This window comes from Balaenoptera borealis (genome assembly GCF_965194805.1).
Source record: "Balaenoptera borealis genome assembly, chromosome: 9".
Taxonomy (NCBI): domain Eukaryota; kingdom Metazoa; phylum Chordata; class Mammalia; order Artiodactyla; family Balaenopteridae; genus Balaenoptera; species Balaenoptera borealis.
Window position 1 is genome coordinate 108345544 of NC_138873.1, and position 15145 is coordinate 108360688.

The 15145-nt window shown below is 36.0% G+C and overlaps 1 protein-coding gene across 3 annotated transcripts in view; it reads left to right on the forward strand.

The window, feature by feature from the left end:
- Positions 1 to 15145, forward strand: part of COL19A1 (collagen type XIX alpha 1 chain) — a 374472-nt gene that overhangs the window by 68702 nt on the left and 290625 nt on the right. For all 3 annotated transcript variants that reach the window (XM_082405049.1, XM_082405048.1, XM_082405047.1), the window contains exons 8-10: positions 2467 to 2592; positions 3654 to 3716; positions 11289 to 11342. In XM_082405049.1, coding sequence (XP_082261175.1) covers positions 2467 to 2592; positions 3654 to 3716; positions 11289 to 11342 — 243 coding nt within the window. The remainder of the gene's footprint in view (positions 1 to 2466; positions 2593 to 3653; positions 3717 to 11288; positions 11343 to 15145) is intronic.

Genomic DNA, 15145 nt, shown 5'->3' on the forward strand with positions numbered 1-15145 from the left:
CATATCTCCAACCCAGTTTATGGCTCTCATTGCAAGGAAAGCCAGCCAAATATCTTTCTATAAATATCTGGAAAGGTAATTTAGAATGCCAATCTACAGACTTGAAATACCTAGACTTCCTGGAGGCACACATTTAAATCGTGAAGATGTGAATTCTCCAGAAGTTTTTCGTTAATTAATTATGCTTCTTTTATGTGAGAGCTTTTAAAATATGAATTTTCCCTGATTGTAAAGTTACAAAATGATGTTTTGAGGTACCTAAATATTATACTCTTGACCAGTAGTCACTCCAACTTGAATTATGAGAAAACTGTTTAAGGAAATAGGTGATGGATTCAATGGAGTGGCTTGATAATTAAAAGCGGTGACATGACCCCACACATCATGAAAAAAAATTTTAAATCATGTTTGAAAAAGATTTGGTTTTAAAGAGTAGAAAATAAGGTAGGAAATCGTCTCCAACCTTGGAAAAAAATAACAAAAGACTGCTTATTTTCCTGCTGATAAGTATTTGGGGGCGGACATCACCATTCTGTTAACCGTTAGCAGGAAATGGATATGTGCTATAATTACATTTAATGGAAATATATATTTTGGAAGGTAAATAGTTATATAAAAGATACTTAAGTGCATCTGCTATAATTTTGGCATCAACTATATTTTTTGAAAAATACTTGAACTCAACAAATTTTAATGTACTTGCTTAAAGATCTAATTTTGTCCTGTAATTTCAAATCAGACATCCTTTCTGTTAATAATATTTTATAGCATATTTCAAAAGTGAAATTTATTCAGGATAATCTATAAATATACTTCTTTGCTGCTATTAATTAGGGTTTCTCTTTCTGAAGCAGTCAGATTTCATGACTACAGACCTAGACAGAGAGAATGAAGAATAAATAGGAAGAGAGGAGAAAATCAACAACATTTGTTGAAAATAAATGAGAAAGATGATTAAAATTTTGAGGGCTAATTAACTAAATATGTGTCATATCAAAACCAGAGGTTTTATGAAGCAGGGGGTCCTTACTTGTACATCTTATGTTCCCTGTAGGCACTTTTTGGAAAGTGTGGGCAGTTTTATAGTGAAGCCTGAGACATACTTTTAAAGTCTTAAAGTAGTGAATCAGATACCCAGAGCAAAACTGTGAGCTCGGAATAGGTCCTGATTATCTAACTGAACCCATGGGGCACGGGGCAGGAACTGGCTGGAAAATCATATCAAATCATATGAGATAAGTGGATCGTTTTGGGGATAATCTTGTGTGTTTCATTCTAATGTAATTTTTAGACTTGTGGACTTGGAAACTTATGACGATAACTAAACAGCTAATCATTAAATCTGCAGAGAGTAAATGTGATAGAACTAGTGGTAAAGACAGGAAACTAGTCCCAGTTTTTTGGGGAGCTATTTTTCTTAGCGTGTTTACTGTGCTCACAAGCATTAGAATGCTACACACTTTTTCAAAATATTATTTTGTTTGAAAAGTTATGTATGTTTACTATATAAAATTTGGAAAATACAGCCAACTTCATAGAAGAAAATAAATATCAACCATGATCTCATCACAATAAATAACCACAGACAATATTTTAATTTTGTATCCGGACAGTATTTTTCCAGGCATATATAATTTGTAGTATATAAAGTAATGTGTGAACAGTTCCCCCTAAAATGCAAATTCAGAGATATGAAATTGCAAATCCGTGAAACTGCAAATTCAGAGTTACAAACCGTGGTAAGGACTCTGGTAAATGATGCTGAGGGGAAAGGATGCATTTATCTTCTTCAGACGGCCATCTGGATTTATTTTTTGACAGAAAAAAAGTTCATTGCTTTATAACCAAATTTCACTTCATGTGGCTGTCCCCACATGTTCTGAACACACTGGATAAGTTATAAAAGTCATCACTTGTCTGTTACAGTGGAGACTTTTGAATAAAGAACAATGGACTGGAATAAGATATACATACTTTGATTAAATACATACTACCTTAGAGCATAAAAAGAGTTTATTTTCTACTTTTACATGCCTTTATAATCATCTTCTTGAAGTAAACGATGTTTTAAAAGTTCAAATTACGTTCTTTTATTTTAAAATTTGTTCCCAAAGCACATGTACCAATGTTATTTGTATAAAGTATTTTATTGTAACAATTGTAATTCTTGTAAACGTTTGATATTACTGTACTTGTTGTAAAGTCACCTATAATAGCTTTAGAATTTCTCACCAAAACCAACAATTTAATGCATTTCTAGTGTGTTGTCAGAGTAATAAAAACGTAGGGGGCTAGTGAAAGGGCAAAGTCATTATGGACTTTCACAGGTTGGTGTCAACCTTTGGTTATTAGAAGGAAGTTCTTGCAAGAAACTCCAGTCATGTCTAGTTTGGTGAGAGTCAGTGCTGGGAATGTCACAGTGTTTGGAATTGACCCCATATCCTAAAGCCTCTTTCTGGATTTTAGTGCCCAGAGCAGCAAGGCTTTGGAAGTACTGCAGCATCATTGGTACCCGCTCATGCCAGTAGAATGTCTGCATTTCTGCCAGCAAAGCAGGAACTTACAGACCAGTGCCAGTGCATTCCACACAAGGTATGCTGCCTTTCACCTATGCCCACGGAAAAGCCACGCCACACAGGGGGCCAGGCCCTGCGGGTATGGCCTTGGTCTTGCCCTCTAGTGCTGGTTGAATCAGGTGCCTGGGCCTCTCAGTCGCTGGGTGGGTTAAGAGAACGGGGCTGGGGATAGGATCTCCTGGATTTCGATCTGGATAGTTCTGAGGCCATCTGACCTTCTTTCCTGGGTAGGAAGTAGAAGAAAATAAAGAGAGGAACCACCTGTACCACAGCTAAGCACAAGGACATAACACACGCCAGGAATAGGCTTCAATTCTGCGAATTCACAGATGAAGGAAACGCAGTGCCTGCCCTTCAACACATACACAAAGATACTCTACGTAGTGTGGAGACCGTGTCTGTCCAGTATCCCAAATATCCAGCCAGCTCTCCTTTCTGCAGTGAGTTGTACAGGAAGTGCAGAGGAGCTCTGTTATTGCCCAAAGAATTTGTTTTGCTCGTCCCTTCCTGGTCAGGAAGCCTGGGCCCGTTGGGCTACACGAACGTCTTTTGTGGATGTTAATGGCACTCAGAGGCCTGAGTGATCTCTGGACGGCTTTGCTCTACACCAGTACAAAGGGAAGGGAAACTTGCCCCAGCTTCTGGAGCAGAAGGTCCCCGGCACATGACTTGATGCGTGCTTCGGCTTAGAGCACCCTGCGCCACTTCCCTTCCTGGCTGGAGTAGTGGGGAGGAGGGAGAGGTGGAAGTTTAGAGGGAGCTTACATGTCCTCAAGTGAACAGCACTGCACAGGAAGCTCCGTGCCAAAGGCAAGTACGAGGTGCAGGGGGCATGGAGGAGAGCACATTCTCCAGCCCATGGACGGTCTCGGGGAGGAGATGATGCTGGCGGGCATTTGGAATAGGGGGTAGCGAGCCTTATCATGAGGGGAGAAGGGCCTCCCAGTGGAGGGACCTGTGTCAGCTCCCAGGAAAGCAAAGCTTTGTCTTACTACTGTCAGCTTCTTATTTGTAAACTATGTGTTTTTAGTTCAATGTGACAGAATATTTGATAACACAAAATTCATTTCTGCTCAGGGAGAAGCAGGATTACTGGGAGTTCCAGGCTCACCTGGACAGAAAGGGGACAAAGGAGAGCAGGTAAGACACCAGCCAACGCTGTCGGGACAAAAGAGGATTTGTCCAAAAGTGACTTCACAGTTGTGTCCACCTCATTTTTCTGTGTCCCATACAAATGCACATTTCTGTGAAAGGATATCGAGGGCTGTATTTAAGTGCTGGTCACTGAAATAAGGAAGACCGTATTGGCATGTAAGTCTGCTTTTGCATTCCTACTGGAAGGCTGGCCTAAAATGTATCTGTAAACCACAAGCAAAATTGTGAAGCAAGAAAGTCTGTTTTTTAGTTGGGCTCTAGGCTTCTCTAGCATTTTCTTCTCCAGATACCTGACGAACTCCTGTTTCTCTGTCTGCTGATAGGTCTCCACTGAAGATTCTTCCCCACCCTTTATTCATACAGCTCACCTTTGTTGAGCACCTGCTCTGCGTAAGGCCTAGTGCTGGGTGTTAGAGCGGATAGAAGGAATAGGCTATGTTCCGGGATTTTACATCTGGAAGGAGATAGAAGACCTTACAAGGCCACACCAGTTAGGGGCTATAGGAGGGTTGCAGCGGCCCTGAGGTAACAGTCTTGGGGAGACTGGGGAGAGAGTTTGCTGGAGGAGATGGTGGGTGAGCTGGACCTGTGCAGATCTGATTCTAGCCAGGATCCATGCTTAGAGACTTGCCTTTCCTTTCTCCCTGTCCTTCTCAAAACGAAACTGTCTATTCCCCACTCTTTGAGTCAGGTCTTTTTATTAACCATTTTTTAAATTGAAGTATAGTTAATTTACAATGTTGTGTTAGCTTCAGGAGTACAGCAAAGTTATTCAGTGATATATATATATATATAACTGAATCTATAACTGAATTATATATCTATAATCTTATAGAATATATAAGTATATTCTTTTTCAGATTCTTTTCAATTATAGATTATTACAAGACATTGAGTATAGTTCCCTGTGCTATACAGTAGGTCCTTGTTGGCTATCTATTTTATATGTAGTAGTGTGTATATGTTAAGCCCAAACTCCTAATTTGTCTCCCCCTCCATCTCCCTCTGGTAACCATAAGTTTGTTTTCTATGAGTCACATCTTTTGTTAGCTAACTAGGTAGATTAATTTCTGCTAAGATTAGGAGTTGATTATGTTCTTACTATCTTTCCAAGGTAGAACAGATTTAAATTCTTTTCATGCCTTAACTTGGAAGTCCATGGTTCTAAATTATTTATATAATCTTCATGGACTCCTTACTTTAAAAGGTAGGAGACTGAAGTTTGTGAAATGACTGATGCCTCAAAGTTGCACAGCAAGCTTCAGCCAAGCCATCCTTGGTCTTTTGACTCCCAAAGGGGAGTCCACCACTGTACCTTCCATGGGAACTTCTGGCACCTAAGCAAGTGCTTGAGAAGAAATGTTTGGTGTTGGGATGGGTATTTATTTTTGCCCTTGAGATCACACTTGTTTATTTTTGCTTTTGTTACTTTTGCTTTTGGAGACATATTCAAAAAAATTATCACCAAGATGTATGTTGAGGGGCTTACTGCCTATGTTTTCTTCTAGGAGTTCTATGGTTTCAGATCTTACATTCAAGTCTTTAATCCATTTTGGATTAATTTTTTTGTATGGTATAAGATAGTGGTCAAGTTTCATTCTTCTTTGCATGTGGCTCTGCAGTTTTCTCAGCACTATTTATTTATTTTAAAATTTTTATCTATTTTTTATTGAAGTATAGTTGATTTACAGTGTTGTGTTTGTTAGTTTCAGGTATACAGCAAAGTGATTCAGTTATCTATATATATTCTTTTTCAGATTCTTTTCCCTTATAGATTATTACAAAATATTGAGTATAGTTCTACATGCTATACAGTAGGTCCTTGTTGGTTATCTGTTTTATATATAGTAGGGTGTATATATTAATCCCAAACTCTTAATTTATCACTCCCTCCTTTCCCCTTTGGTAACATAAGTTTGTTTTCTATGTCTGTGGGTCTATTTCTGTTTTGCATATAAGTTCATTTGTATCATTCTTTTTTAGATTCCATGTATAAGCAATATCATATGATATTTGTCATTCTCTGTAGGGCTTACTTCATTTAGCATGATAATCTCTAGGTCCATCCATGTTGCTTCAAATGGCATCATTTCATTCTTTTTTTATGGGTATTATTCCATTCTATATATGTACCACATCTTCTTTATCCATTCATCTGTTGATGGACATTTAGGTTGCTTCCATGTCTTGGCTATTGTAGATAGCCAACACTATTTATTGAAGAGGCTATCCTTTCCCCACTGTATATTTGTGACTCCTTTGTCATAAATTAATTGACCATATATGTGTGGGTTTATTTTTGGGCTCTCTGTTCTGTTCCATTGATCTGTGTGTCTGTTTTTATGCCAATACCACACTTTTAATTACTATAACTTTATAATATAGTTTGAAAAGAAGATCCGTCTCTATGCTACCTATAAAACACTCACTTTATATATAAGGGCACACACAAACTGAAAGTGAAGGGATTGGAAAAAATATTCCATACAAATGGAAATCAAAAGAAAGCTGAGTAGCTATACTTATATCAGACAAAATAGACTTTAAACAAGGAATGTAATAAGAGCCAAAGGTGGGTTTTATATAATGATAAAGGGGTCAATCCAACAAGAGGATGTAACGTTTGTAAATATTTATGCACTTAACCCAGAAGTGCCTAAATATATAAAGCAAATATTAACACTCCTAAAGGGAAAAGTGGTCAGTAATACAATAATAGTAGGAAACTTTAATACCCCTCTACATCAATGGGTACATCATCCAGACAGAAAATCAATAAGGAAACACTAGCCTTAAATGACAGATGAACCAGATGAACTTAAGAGATATATACAGAACATTCCCTCTGAAAGCAATAGAATGTATTCTTCTCAAATATATATGGAACATTTTCTAGAACAGATCGTATTTTAGGCCATGAAACAACTCTTAAAGAATTTAAAAGGATTGAAATTATATCAAGCATATTTTTCTGACCACAGCGGTATGAAACTAGAAATTAATTACACGAAGGAACTGGAAAATTCGCAAATGTAGAGATTAAACAACATGCTACTGGGCAACCAATGGGTGAAAGAAGAAATCAAAAAAGAAATTAAAAATTACCTTGAGACAAATGAAAATGGAAATATAACGTACCAAAATTTGTGGGATGCAACAAAAGCGGTTCTAAGAGAGGAGTTCATAGAGATAAGTGCCCATCTCAAGAAACAAGCAGAGGCTCGAATAAACAACCTAACTTTACACCTTAACGAACTAGCAAAAGAAGAACAAATGAAGTCCAGAGTTAGTAGAAGGAAGGAAATAAAAATTAGAGCAGAAATAAATGAAATAGAGACTAAAAATACAATGGAGAAGATCAATGAAACTAAGAGCTGGTTTTCTGAAGAGAGAAACAAATTGACAAGCCTATAGCTAGCTAGACTCACCAAGAAAAAAAGAGAGGACTCAAATAAACAATAAAAAATGAAAGAGGGCATGGTACAACTGATACCACAGAAATACAAAAGATCATAATTATTAGCAAATTTATTGTATGCCAAATCTATAAAATATGCAAAATGTATCTTAGAGTTATAATGTATTACATAATTTCCCATTTATGATACATTTAAAAAATAATAACATTTGTTTTAACTTCCAGACTACACAAAATTCGTAATGGCAAGAGATTTTAGTGGCAAGGCAATGACAGCTGGGATAAAATAAATTGATAATCTACAAAAGAAGGCAAATAATCACTATACTTCCTTTATGGTTTCAGTACATGCACCAGCATTTAATTAAATCAGCATAATCCTTGATGTGCAAATATGACTTTAGATGACCATGGCCATGAATGTGATCAGCTTTTTTTTAATAAACATGGATGTATTTTTCCTTTTGAGGAGTTGATGAGTACATTTCTATTCTTATTGTACTACGTGATCCTGCAACTTTAATGGGCAGTAAATAAAGATGGCTTTCCATCTGTGTTTGAGTCTTGTATATAAGTTTCATTATTAGAGCAGGTGCACAAAATAGTGCCTGCATAGTTTGAAGATCAAAAGTCATTTTTGCTCTAAGGCATATTGAATAGTTGATTTTGTGAAATGATCAGAAGTGCAGTGTTACTAAGGCAACCAGATGTTGTTCTCAAGGTTTTTCTTTTGGTGTGTAAGACCAAGAGAGTATATTTAGGGGCTGTAGGACAGTATATTAGAAGGAGTACGACTTTGGAGCCTGAATCACTTGGGATTGAATCCTGTCCACCTCTTACTTGCTTTGAAAATGATGCTTAATAACACTGAGTCAACAGCTTATTGTGAAGAAGGAATACTTAGTACCAGGAACTGGCACACAGTAGATACTTAGCAAATGTATGTTTTCTCTACTTTTCTATCCACAGTGTAATTGTTCACGTGTTGAAGGAGAGGTAGAGGTAATCCTTTTAGATTGAGTTTAGTTTCATATGTGGTTTGAACAAAACCAAACACATCTTCATTTTGTGAAATAATTCCTTAGAATTTTCAATTGATTAAATGTTTTAGGTTATAAAAACCTTGAGTTGTTATATGCCACTTATAGTAAATATTAATAATTTAATGATAGTCATTTCTTCAAAAGATCACTCAGTGATTTAAGTATTTCATTCAAATCTGTGTCTTTTGTTCCCAATCTTATTTGACAAGACTGTTTTTAGATATAGTGGGCTAGTTTTTACAATTTAATTTTTCTCATTCTCCTTTTTCTCATTTTACTTTTGGCCCAACGAGATAAAATGAGAAAAGTTTTGAGAATACAGTTCCCAAATCTCTTTCCAAATTATGTATTGCTCATTACAATATTGCTGAAGGTCTTACGTTTTGAGAATCCTTACTGTCATCTGTGGCAGCTTTATAAAGAGCAAATTTTACTTTATTTATGCCTGTACACTATGAGTTAGACAACTGTTCTGAATAAATCTGTAAGTGAATCTTGTCCCACCTGGATCAAAACCCACCAATGGCTTCCTGTTTCCCTCACGGTAACACTGAAGCTCTAACCACGGGCCACAAGGTTTCCCATAATGTGTAGAGCTCCCCCTACCCCACTACCCCTCCCTATAGTGTGGCTCCTACACTCTCCCCTTGTTCATGTCTGTTCCAAGGTCTCTGCACCAGACTGCATATACCTGGAATGTTCTTCTAGGTATTCACATTTCTCTTTCCTTCACATCATTTAGGCTCTGTCTCATAAATCACTTTAAAGTAGAAAGGCCTCTTCTGACATCTTCATAAATCACTTGAAAGTAGAAAGGCCTCTTCTGACATCTCTGTGTAAAAAGCATCCCTTCATTCCACCTCTGTCTTCTTTCTTTTCTTGGCACTTGTATTGTCACTTGACATGTTATCATTATACCTCTATTTATTCCCCCACTAGAATATGAGTTCTGTGAGCACCATACATAGAACAGCACATAATAGGAGCTAAAAATACGTTGAATGAATGAACATTCTACCACAAGGAAAGTCTAAGTCATCAACTCAGCTGTTTCTAGAACCTGTGAATTCTATGCCCCAGTTGCCCAGTGGACCTTGCCAAGCAGGGCGAAGAGTCAGTCTGCAGAGAAAGAGCTAGATAAGCTAAATCGCTAAGAACTGTTATATTATTCACTAACGTTCTACTACACTTTTTCCTTTACAAACAAAAGCATTTAAAAAAAAATTTGCATAGTGACCTGATTAGTTTTAGCTTGATGTTACCCACTAGTTAATGGTGAATCAGAAATATTTGGAGAAAAGACACAAGTTTTGGCATGACTTAGTGTTTATTTGCCTATTTTCTCATCCACACTGATTTACTGCTTCTTTTTTCTTCAGAAAGCTTATGACCCCCTCTCATGGAGAAAGATAGTTTGAGATTCAACCACTGCTTATAAACACATAGCTGTGAGGAATCTTCTGTATCAGGCCACCCAATCAGACCATCCTAACCATGCCCTCTGTCCAAGACTAAACTCTGGATGACATTATTTGAAATAATAATTAATACTTTTCTTTCATTTAGACTCAATTATTATTATAATTTTCTGAATCTTTTAATTCCCTTTTCTTAGCAAATGTGGTTAGCAGCCTAATTACTTAGCAACCACATTACTTTCTCAGTTCTTTAATACCCTTGCTAATACCTCCACCCACTTCAGAGATGAAATTCCCTCAGTTTTATAAAATAGCAGCTCAATTTCAGTGTTCCTGAACCTAAGGAGGAGTATGATCTGAGGTCTATTTGGGGAATGATTTTCCAGTTTATTTTTGTATTATTACCTTCCATATCAAGTTAATTTCCCGAAAAGTGTAGACTTTATGAAATGATTGCTTTGTAGGTATACTTTTAGAGAAAATCAGAATAATTTAAGATGAAATGTTAACTTACTTGACTCTATAGTCAAAAACTTTGGTATTGTTTTTTTTTCTACTACCCCTACTCTCTAATCTCACTGTATGGAAGTTTCCATTTTGAGTGGTCTAGTGTGTTAACCCAGAGATTACTAGTGAATTTCCCTTTATTTTGTTTCCAATCTGACATTACTCATGTGCCCATTCTGAAGACACACCACACCAATAAAAAATAATTGAATCAAAATATGTTCATAATTTTTTAAAAGAAGGAATATTTTTCCCTTAGTAATAACCTCAAAGAAGCAAGATTTAATATTTATGGTTTTGAATTTTTATCTATGTCAATATGAGAAATAAAGAATATTTCTTCATCCTTTCTAATCCAATATTGAGCATATTGGATTAATTGACAGGTCCTTTTTTGTTTTTGTAATTTTACTCCATCTGATATAATCTCATCTAATCTATAGGAACTTGAAGTTGACATTTATTTGTATGCCTTCAATCTGAAATTAACATGTAATACCAGGGTAATAATGGTATTATATACTCATAGAATTCTAATGTGTTTATTAATCTCTACCAAGCATTAGTGATAGAGAAATTCATTCAGAAAGTTTACATTATTGTCCACTGTCTCAAGGATAAATTTATTAGACTGAATTTGTGAAAGAGCCATCAAGGCAGATAGCCCATCAGGGTAGCCCATCAGCTTCACTGAGCAGATTTTTCCAGTTACGTGGATGAGCAAGGAAACTGACAAAAGGATTGACCCAGCTTCAGAGTGTTTTCCTGGAGGATGTAATGGAAGGTCAGGCACAATAAATATAAAAGTATGGGTACCTTGGAGTCTGAAATTTCATGACTTATTTGAATTGAAAGTACCAGGTACTAGTTGAAGTAACAGCAATAGAATCATTCCTTAACCTTTGATAGATATAAAAGAAATGAGAAAGCTGTACTGCATATGTCTGCATGGAGAATGTCTAGTTTGAGTTTTGATTAGCACTCTGATATTTATTATTAACTTTCTGATAATTTATTAATTGTCAAAAGTGTAGTTTAGTGACTTGTGAATAATAGGAAAAAAGAACTTAACGGCACACACTTTGGTGCGAGAAAAAGCAACTCATCTATGACACCCTTAGCAATTAATACACCTTTGAAAAAACTCCTAATGAGCATTTCTATATTTCAGGGTGCAGTTGGTCTTAAAGGTGAATTGGGTGCTCCTGGAATTCCTGGGGAAAAGGTATGTGGGTCTGACCCTTGATTAAACTTTGTAGCTATTTTACCAGGTTGTATCAGATAGGAAGGGAAAATACACGGAACAAGTCTGGTATTTCGGGGGCGGGGGGGCAGTCAGCAAACTGTGGCCCTGCAGGAGGGCTGCCAAAATTCCTGCTGTATGATTTAGTAAATCAGGTTTTACTGGAACACAGCAATGCTCATGTGTCTTCATAATGGCTAAGGCTGCTTTTGTGCTACACAGCAGTGTCTGGTAATTGTGGCAGAGATTCTAAAACATTTACTGTCTGGCCCTTTGCAGAAAACACTTGCTACAGAACATTAGTCATTATTCTAAGAGACCCAAGGCTTCTTAGTTTCACTATTTTATGTTGGTATAGTATCTTTTTTGGGGGGGAGGGTTACTTAGTGATATGTTTTATCTTTTCTCTCTTTCTTTTTAAATTGACGTCTAGTTGATTTACAAGGTTGTGTTAGTTTCAGGTGTACAGCAAAGTGATTCAGCTATACATATATATATATATATATATATATATATATATATATAAAAATCTATTCTTTCTCAGGTTCTTTTCCCTTATAGTTTATTACAAGATATTGAATATTGTTCCCTGTGTTACACAGTAGGCCCTTGTTGTTTACCTATTTTATGTATAGTAGTGTGTATCTGTTAATCCCAAGCTCCTAATTTATCCCTCCCCCCCTTTCTCCTTTGGTAACCGTAAGTCTGGTTTCTATGTCTGTGAGTCTGTTTCCGTTTTGTAGATAAGTTCATTTGTATCATTTTTTAGATTCCACAAATAAGCGACCATATGATATAGGATCTTTTAATATGTATTTCACTGCAGACATAAATTAAATAAACATTTAAAAATGTAGTACCACATGAAATATGATAAATAAAAATACAAGATATATATTTCAATCCATCAATAAAATGATTTTCACATTGTCTTCTCTAATACTGTAAAGATGATTCTAAATAATGAATCCACTCACAAGAGGTTAGCATACTTATTCAGGAAACTTAAAAAAATTGTTATATTTGGAAATTAAACTGCAATTACCTTGTCTTATTTTTCACTTAAATTGCTGAATTATTAGAGTTTCACATGTTGATGCTAAGAAAATTCTCTTCTTCACTAAAATAAATTTAACATAAATTTCCATAGCTGTTCTAGCTGCACTAATTATCAAGTGAGTCCATTTTGCCTCATTATCTAGAGGGTCATGATCCCTGGGGTTATGAAGCTATCATTGTCACGAGGGAAACTGAAGCTGAAGTGGTAGGAGGTTCAGAACTTATTTTCTGAGTCCTTCTTAAACGTTTCTCTGATATCTGACTGCTTCACTGATGTTACTTTGTTTCTTTTAGAAATTATTCAGCCTGATATGCAAATTCTTTACTCCTGTAAATGTTAGACTCAGTAAAACCCAACAAACTTTGTAAACAATGATACCTTGCTGCAAGCTGATGATTATTTGGGCTGCTGTCCTCTTGCTTAATCTTTCTGATGACATTAAACGAAGACACTTCAATAAGTAAAAGTTCCTTCAGACACTTGTTTAAAGGTCTGATTCCTTCAAAATGCCGTTTCCCCAAGAGAATACTACTTAATCACCTAACTCTTGAAGAGATTGCCCAGTCCAAATTTGCTTTATATACCCATTTCACCAGTCTCTTCCTAAAATATATTCTTCAGATCGTTTAGATTTCAGATCATTGGGATTTTAAAAATTACTTGAATATGGGAACTCTTTTTTTTTTTTGCCAAGTACAGAATCACTGGAGAACTTGGACTATAAAATAGATTATTAGACTTCTTTTTTTTTTTTTTTTTGCACATCTTATAGCTGAGTTATGCTACTTTTTTTTTAAATCAAATCATACATATGATTATAGAAACAGTAAAATGCCAGGCAAAATAGAAAAGACAAATTAAGTCTTTAATAAGTAATCCCTCTCTTGTACATAAAAGAGAGGGATTACTTATACCACCATATGAACAAATATATATATATTTTTTTATACAGCAGGTTCTTATTAGTCATCCATTTTATACACATTAGTGTATACATGTCAATCCCAATCGCCCAATTCATCACACCACCACCACCACCCCCTGCCGCTTTCCCCCTTTGGTGTCCATACGTTTGTTCTCTACATCTGTGTCTCAACTTCTGCCCTGAAAACCGGTTCATCTGTACCATTTTTCTACGTTCCACATGTATGCGTTAATATACGATATTTGTTTTTCTCTTTCTGACTTACTTCACTCTGTATGACAGTCTCTAGATACATCCACGTCTCTACAAATGACCCAATTTCGTTCCTTTTTATGGCTGAGTAATATTCCATTGTATACATTTACATGTGTACATGTATACATGTATACACGTACACACATATACATGTACACATCTGTACATGTACACATGTACACATGTATACATGTACATGTAGTTGACCATAGGTGCGTGGGTTTATCTCTGGGCTTTCTATCTTGTTCCATTGATCTATATTTCTGTTTTTGTGCCAGTACCATATTGTCTTGATTACTGTAGCTTTGTAGTATAGTCTGAAGTCAGGGAGTCTGATTCCTCCAGCTCCGTTTTTTTCCCTCAAGACTGCCTTGGCTATTCGGAGTCTTTTGTGTCTCCATACAGATTTTAAGATTTTTTGTTCTACTTCCGTAAAAAATGCCATTGGTAGTTTGATAGGGATTGCATTGAATCTGTAGATTGCTTTGGGTAGTATTGTCATTTTCACAATATTGATTCTTCCAATCCAAGAACATGGTATATCTCTCCATCTGTTGGTATCATCTTTAATTTCTTTCATCAGTGTCTTATAGTTTTCTGCATACAGGTCTTTTGTCTCCCTAGGTAGGTTTATTCCTAGGTATTTTATTCTTTTTGTTGCAATGGTAAATGGGAGTGTTTCCATAATTTCTCATTCAGATTTTTCATCATTAGTGTATAGGAATGCAAGAGATTTCTGTGCATTCAATTTGTATCCTGCTACTTTACCAAATTCATTGATTAGCTCTAGTAGTTTTCTGGTGGCATCTTTAGGATTCTCTATGTATAGTATCATGTCATCTGCAAACAGTGACAGTTTTACTTTTTCTTTTCCAATTTGTCTTCCTTTTATTTCTTTTTCTTCTCTGATTGCCATGGCTAGGACTTCCAAAACTATGTTGAATAATAGTGGTGAGAGTGGACATCCTTGTCTCATTCCTGATCTTAGAGGAAATGCTTTCAGTTTTTCTCCATTGAGCATGATGTTTGCTGTGAGTTTGTCGTATATGGCCTTTATCATGTTGAGGTAGGTTCCCTCTATGCCCACTTTTCTGGAGAGTTTTTATCATAAATGGGTGTTGAATTTTGTCAAAAGCTTTTTCTACATCGATTGAGATGATCGTATGGTTTTTCTTCTTCAGTTTGTTAGTATGGTGTATCACATTGATTGATTTGCGTTTACTGAAGAATTCTTGCATCCCTGGGATAAATCCCACTTGATCATGGTATATGATCCTTTTAATGTGTTGTTGGATTCTGTTTGCTTGTATTTTGTTGAGGATTTTTGCATCTATATTCATGAGTGATACTGGTCTGTAATTTTCTTTTTTTGTAGTATCTTTGTCTGGTTTTGGTATCAGGGTGATGGTGGCCTCATAGAATGAGTTTGGGAGTGTTCCTTCCTCCCCAGTTTTTTGGAAGAGTTTGAGAAGGATGGGTGTTAGCTCTTCTCTAAATGTTTGATAGAATTCACCTGTGAAGCCATCTGGTCCTGGACTTTTGTTT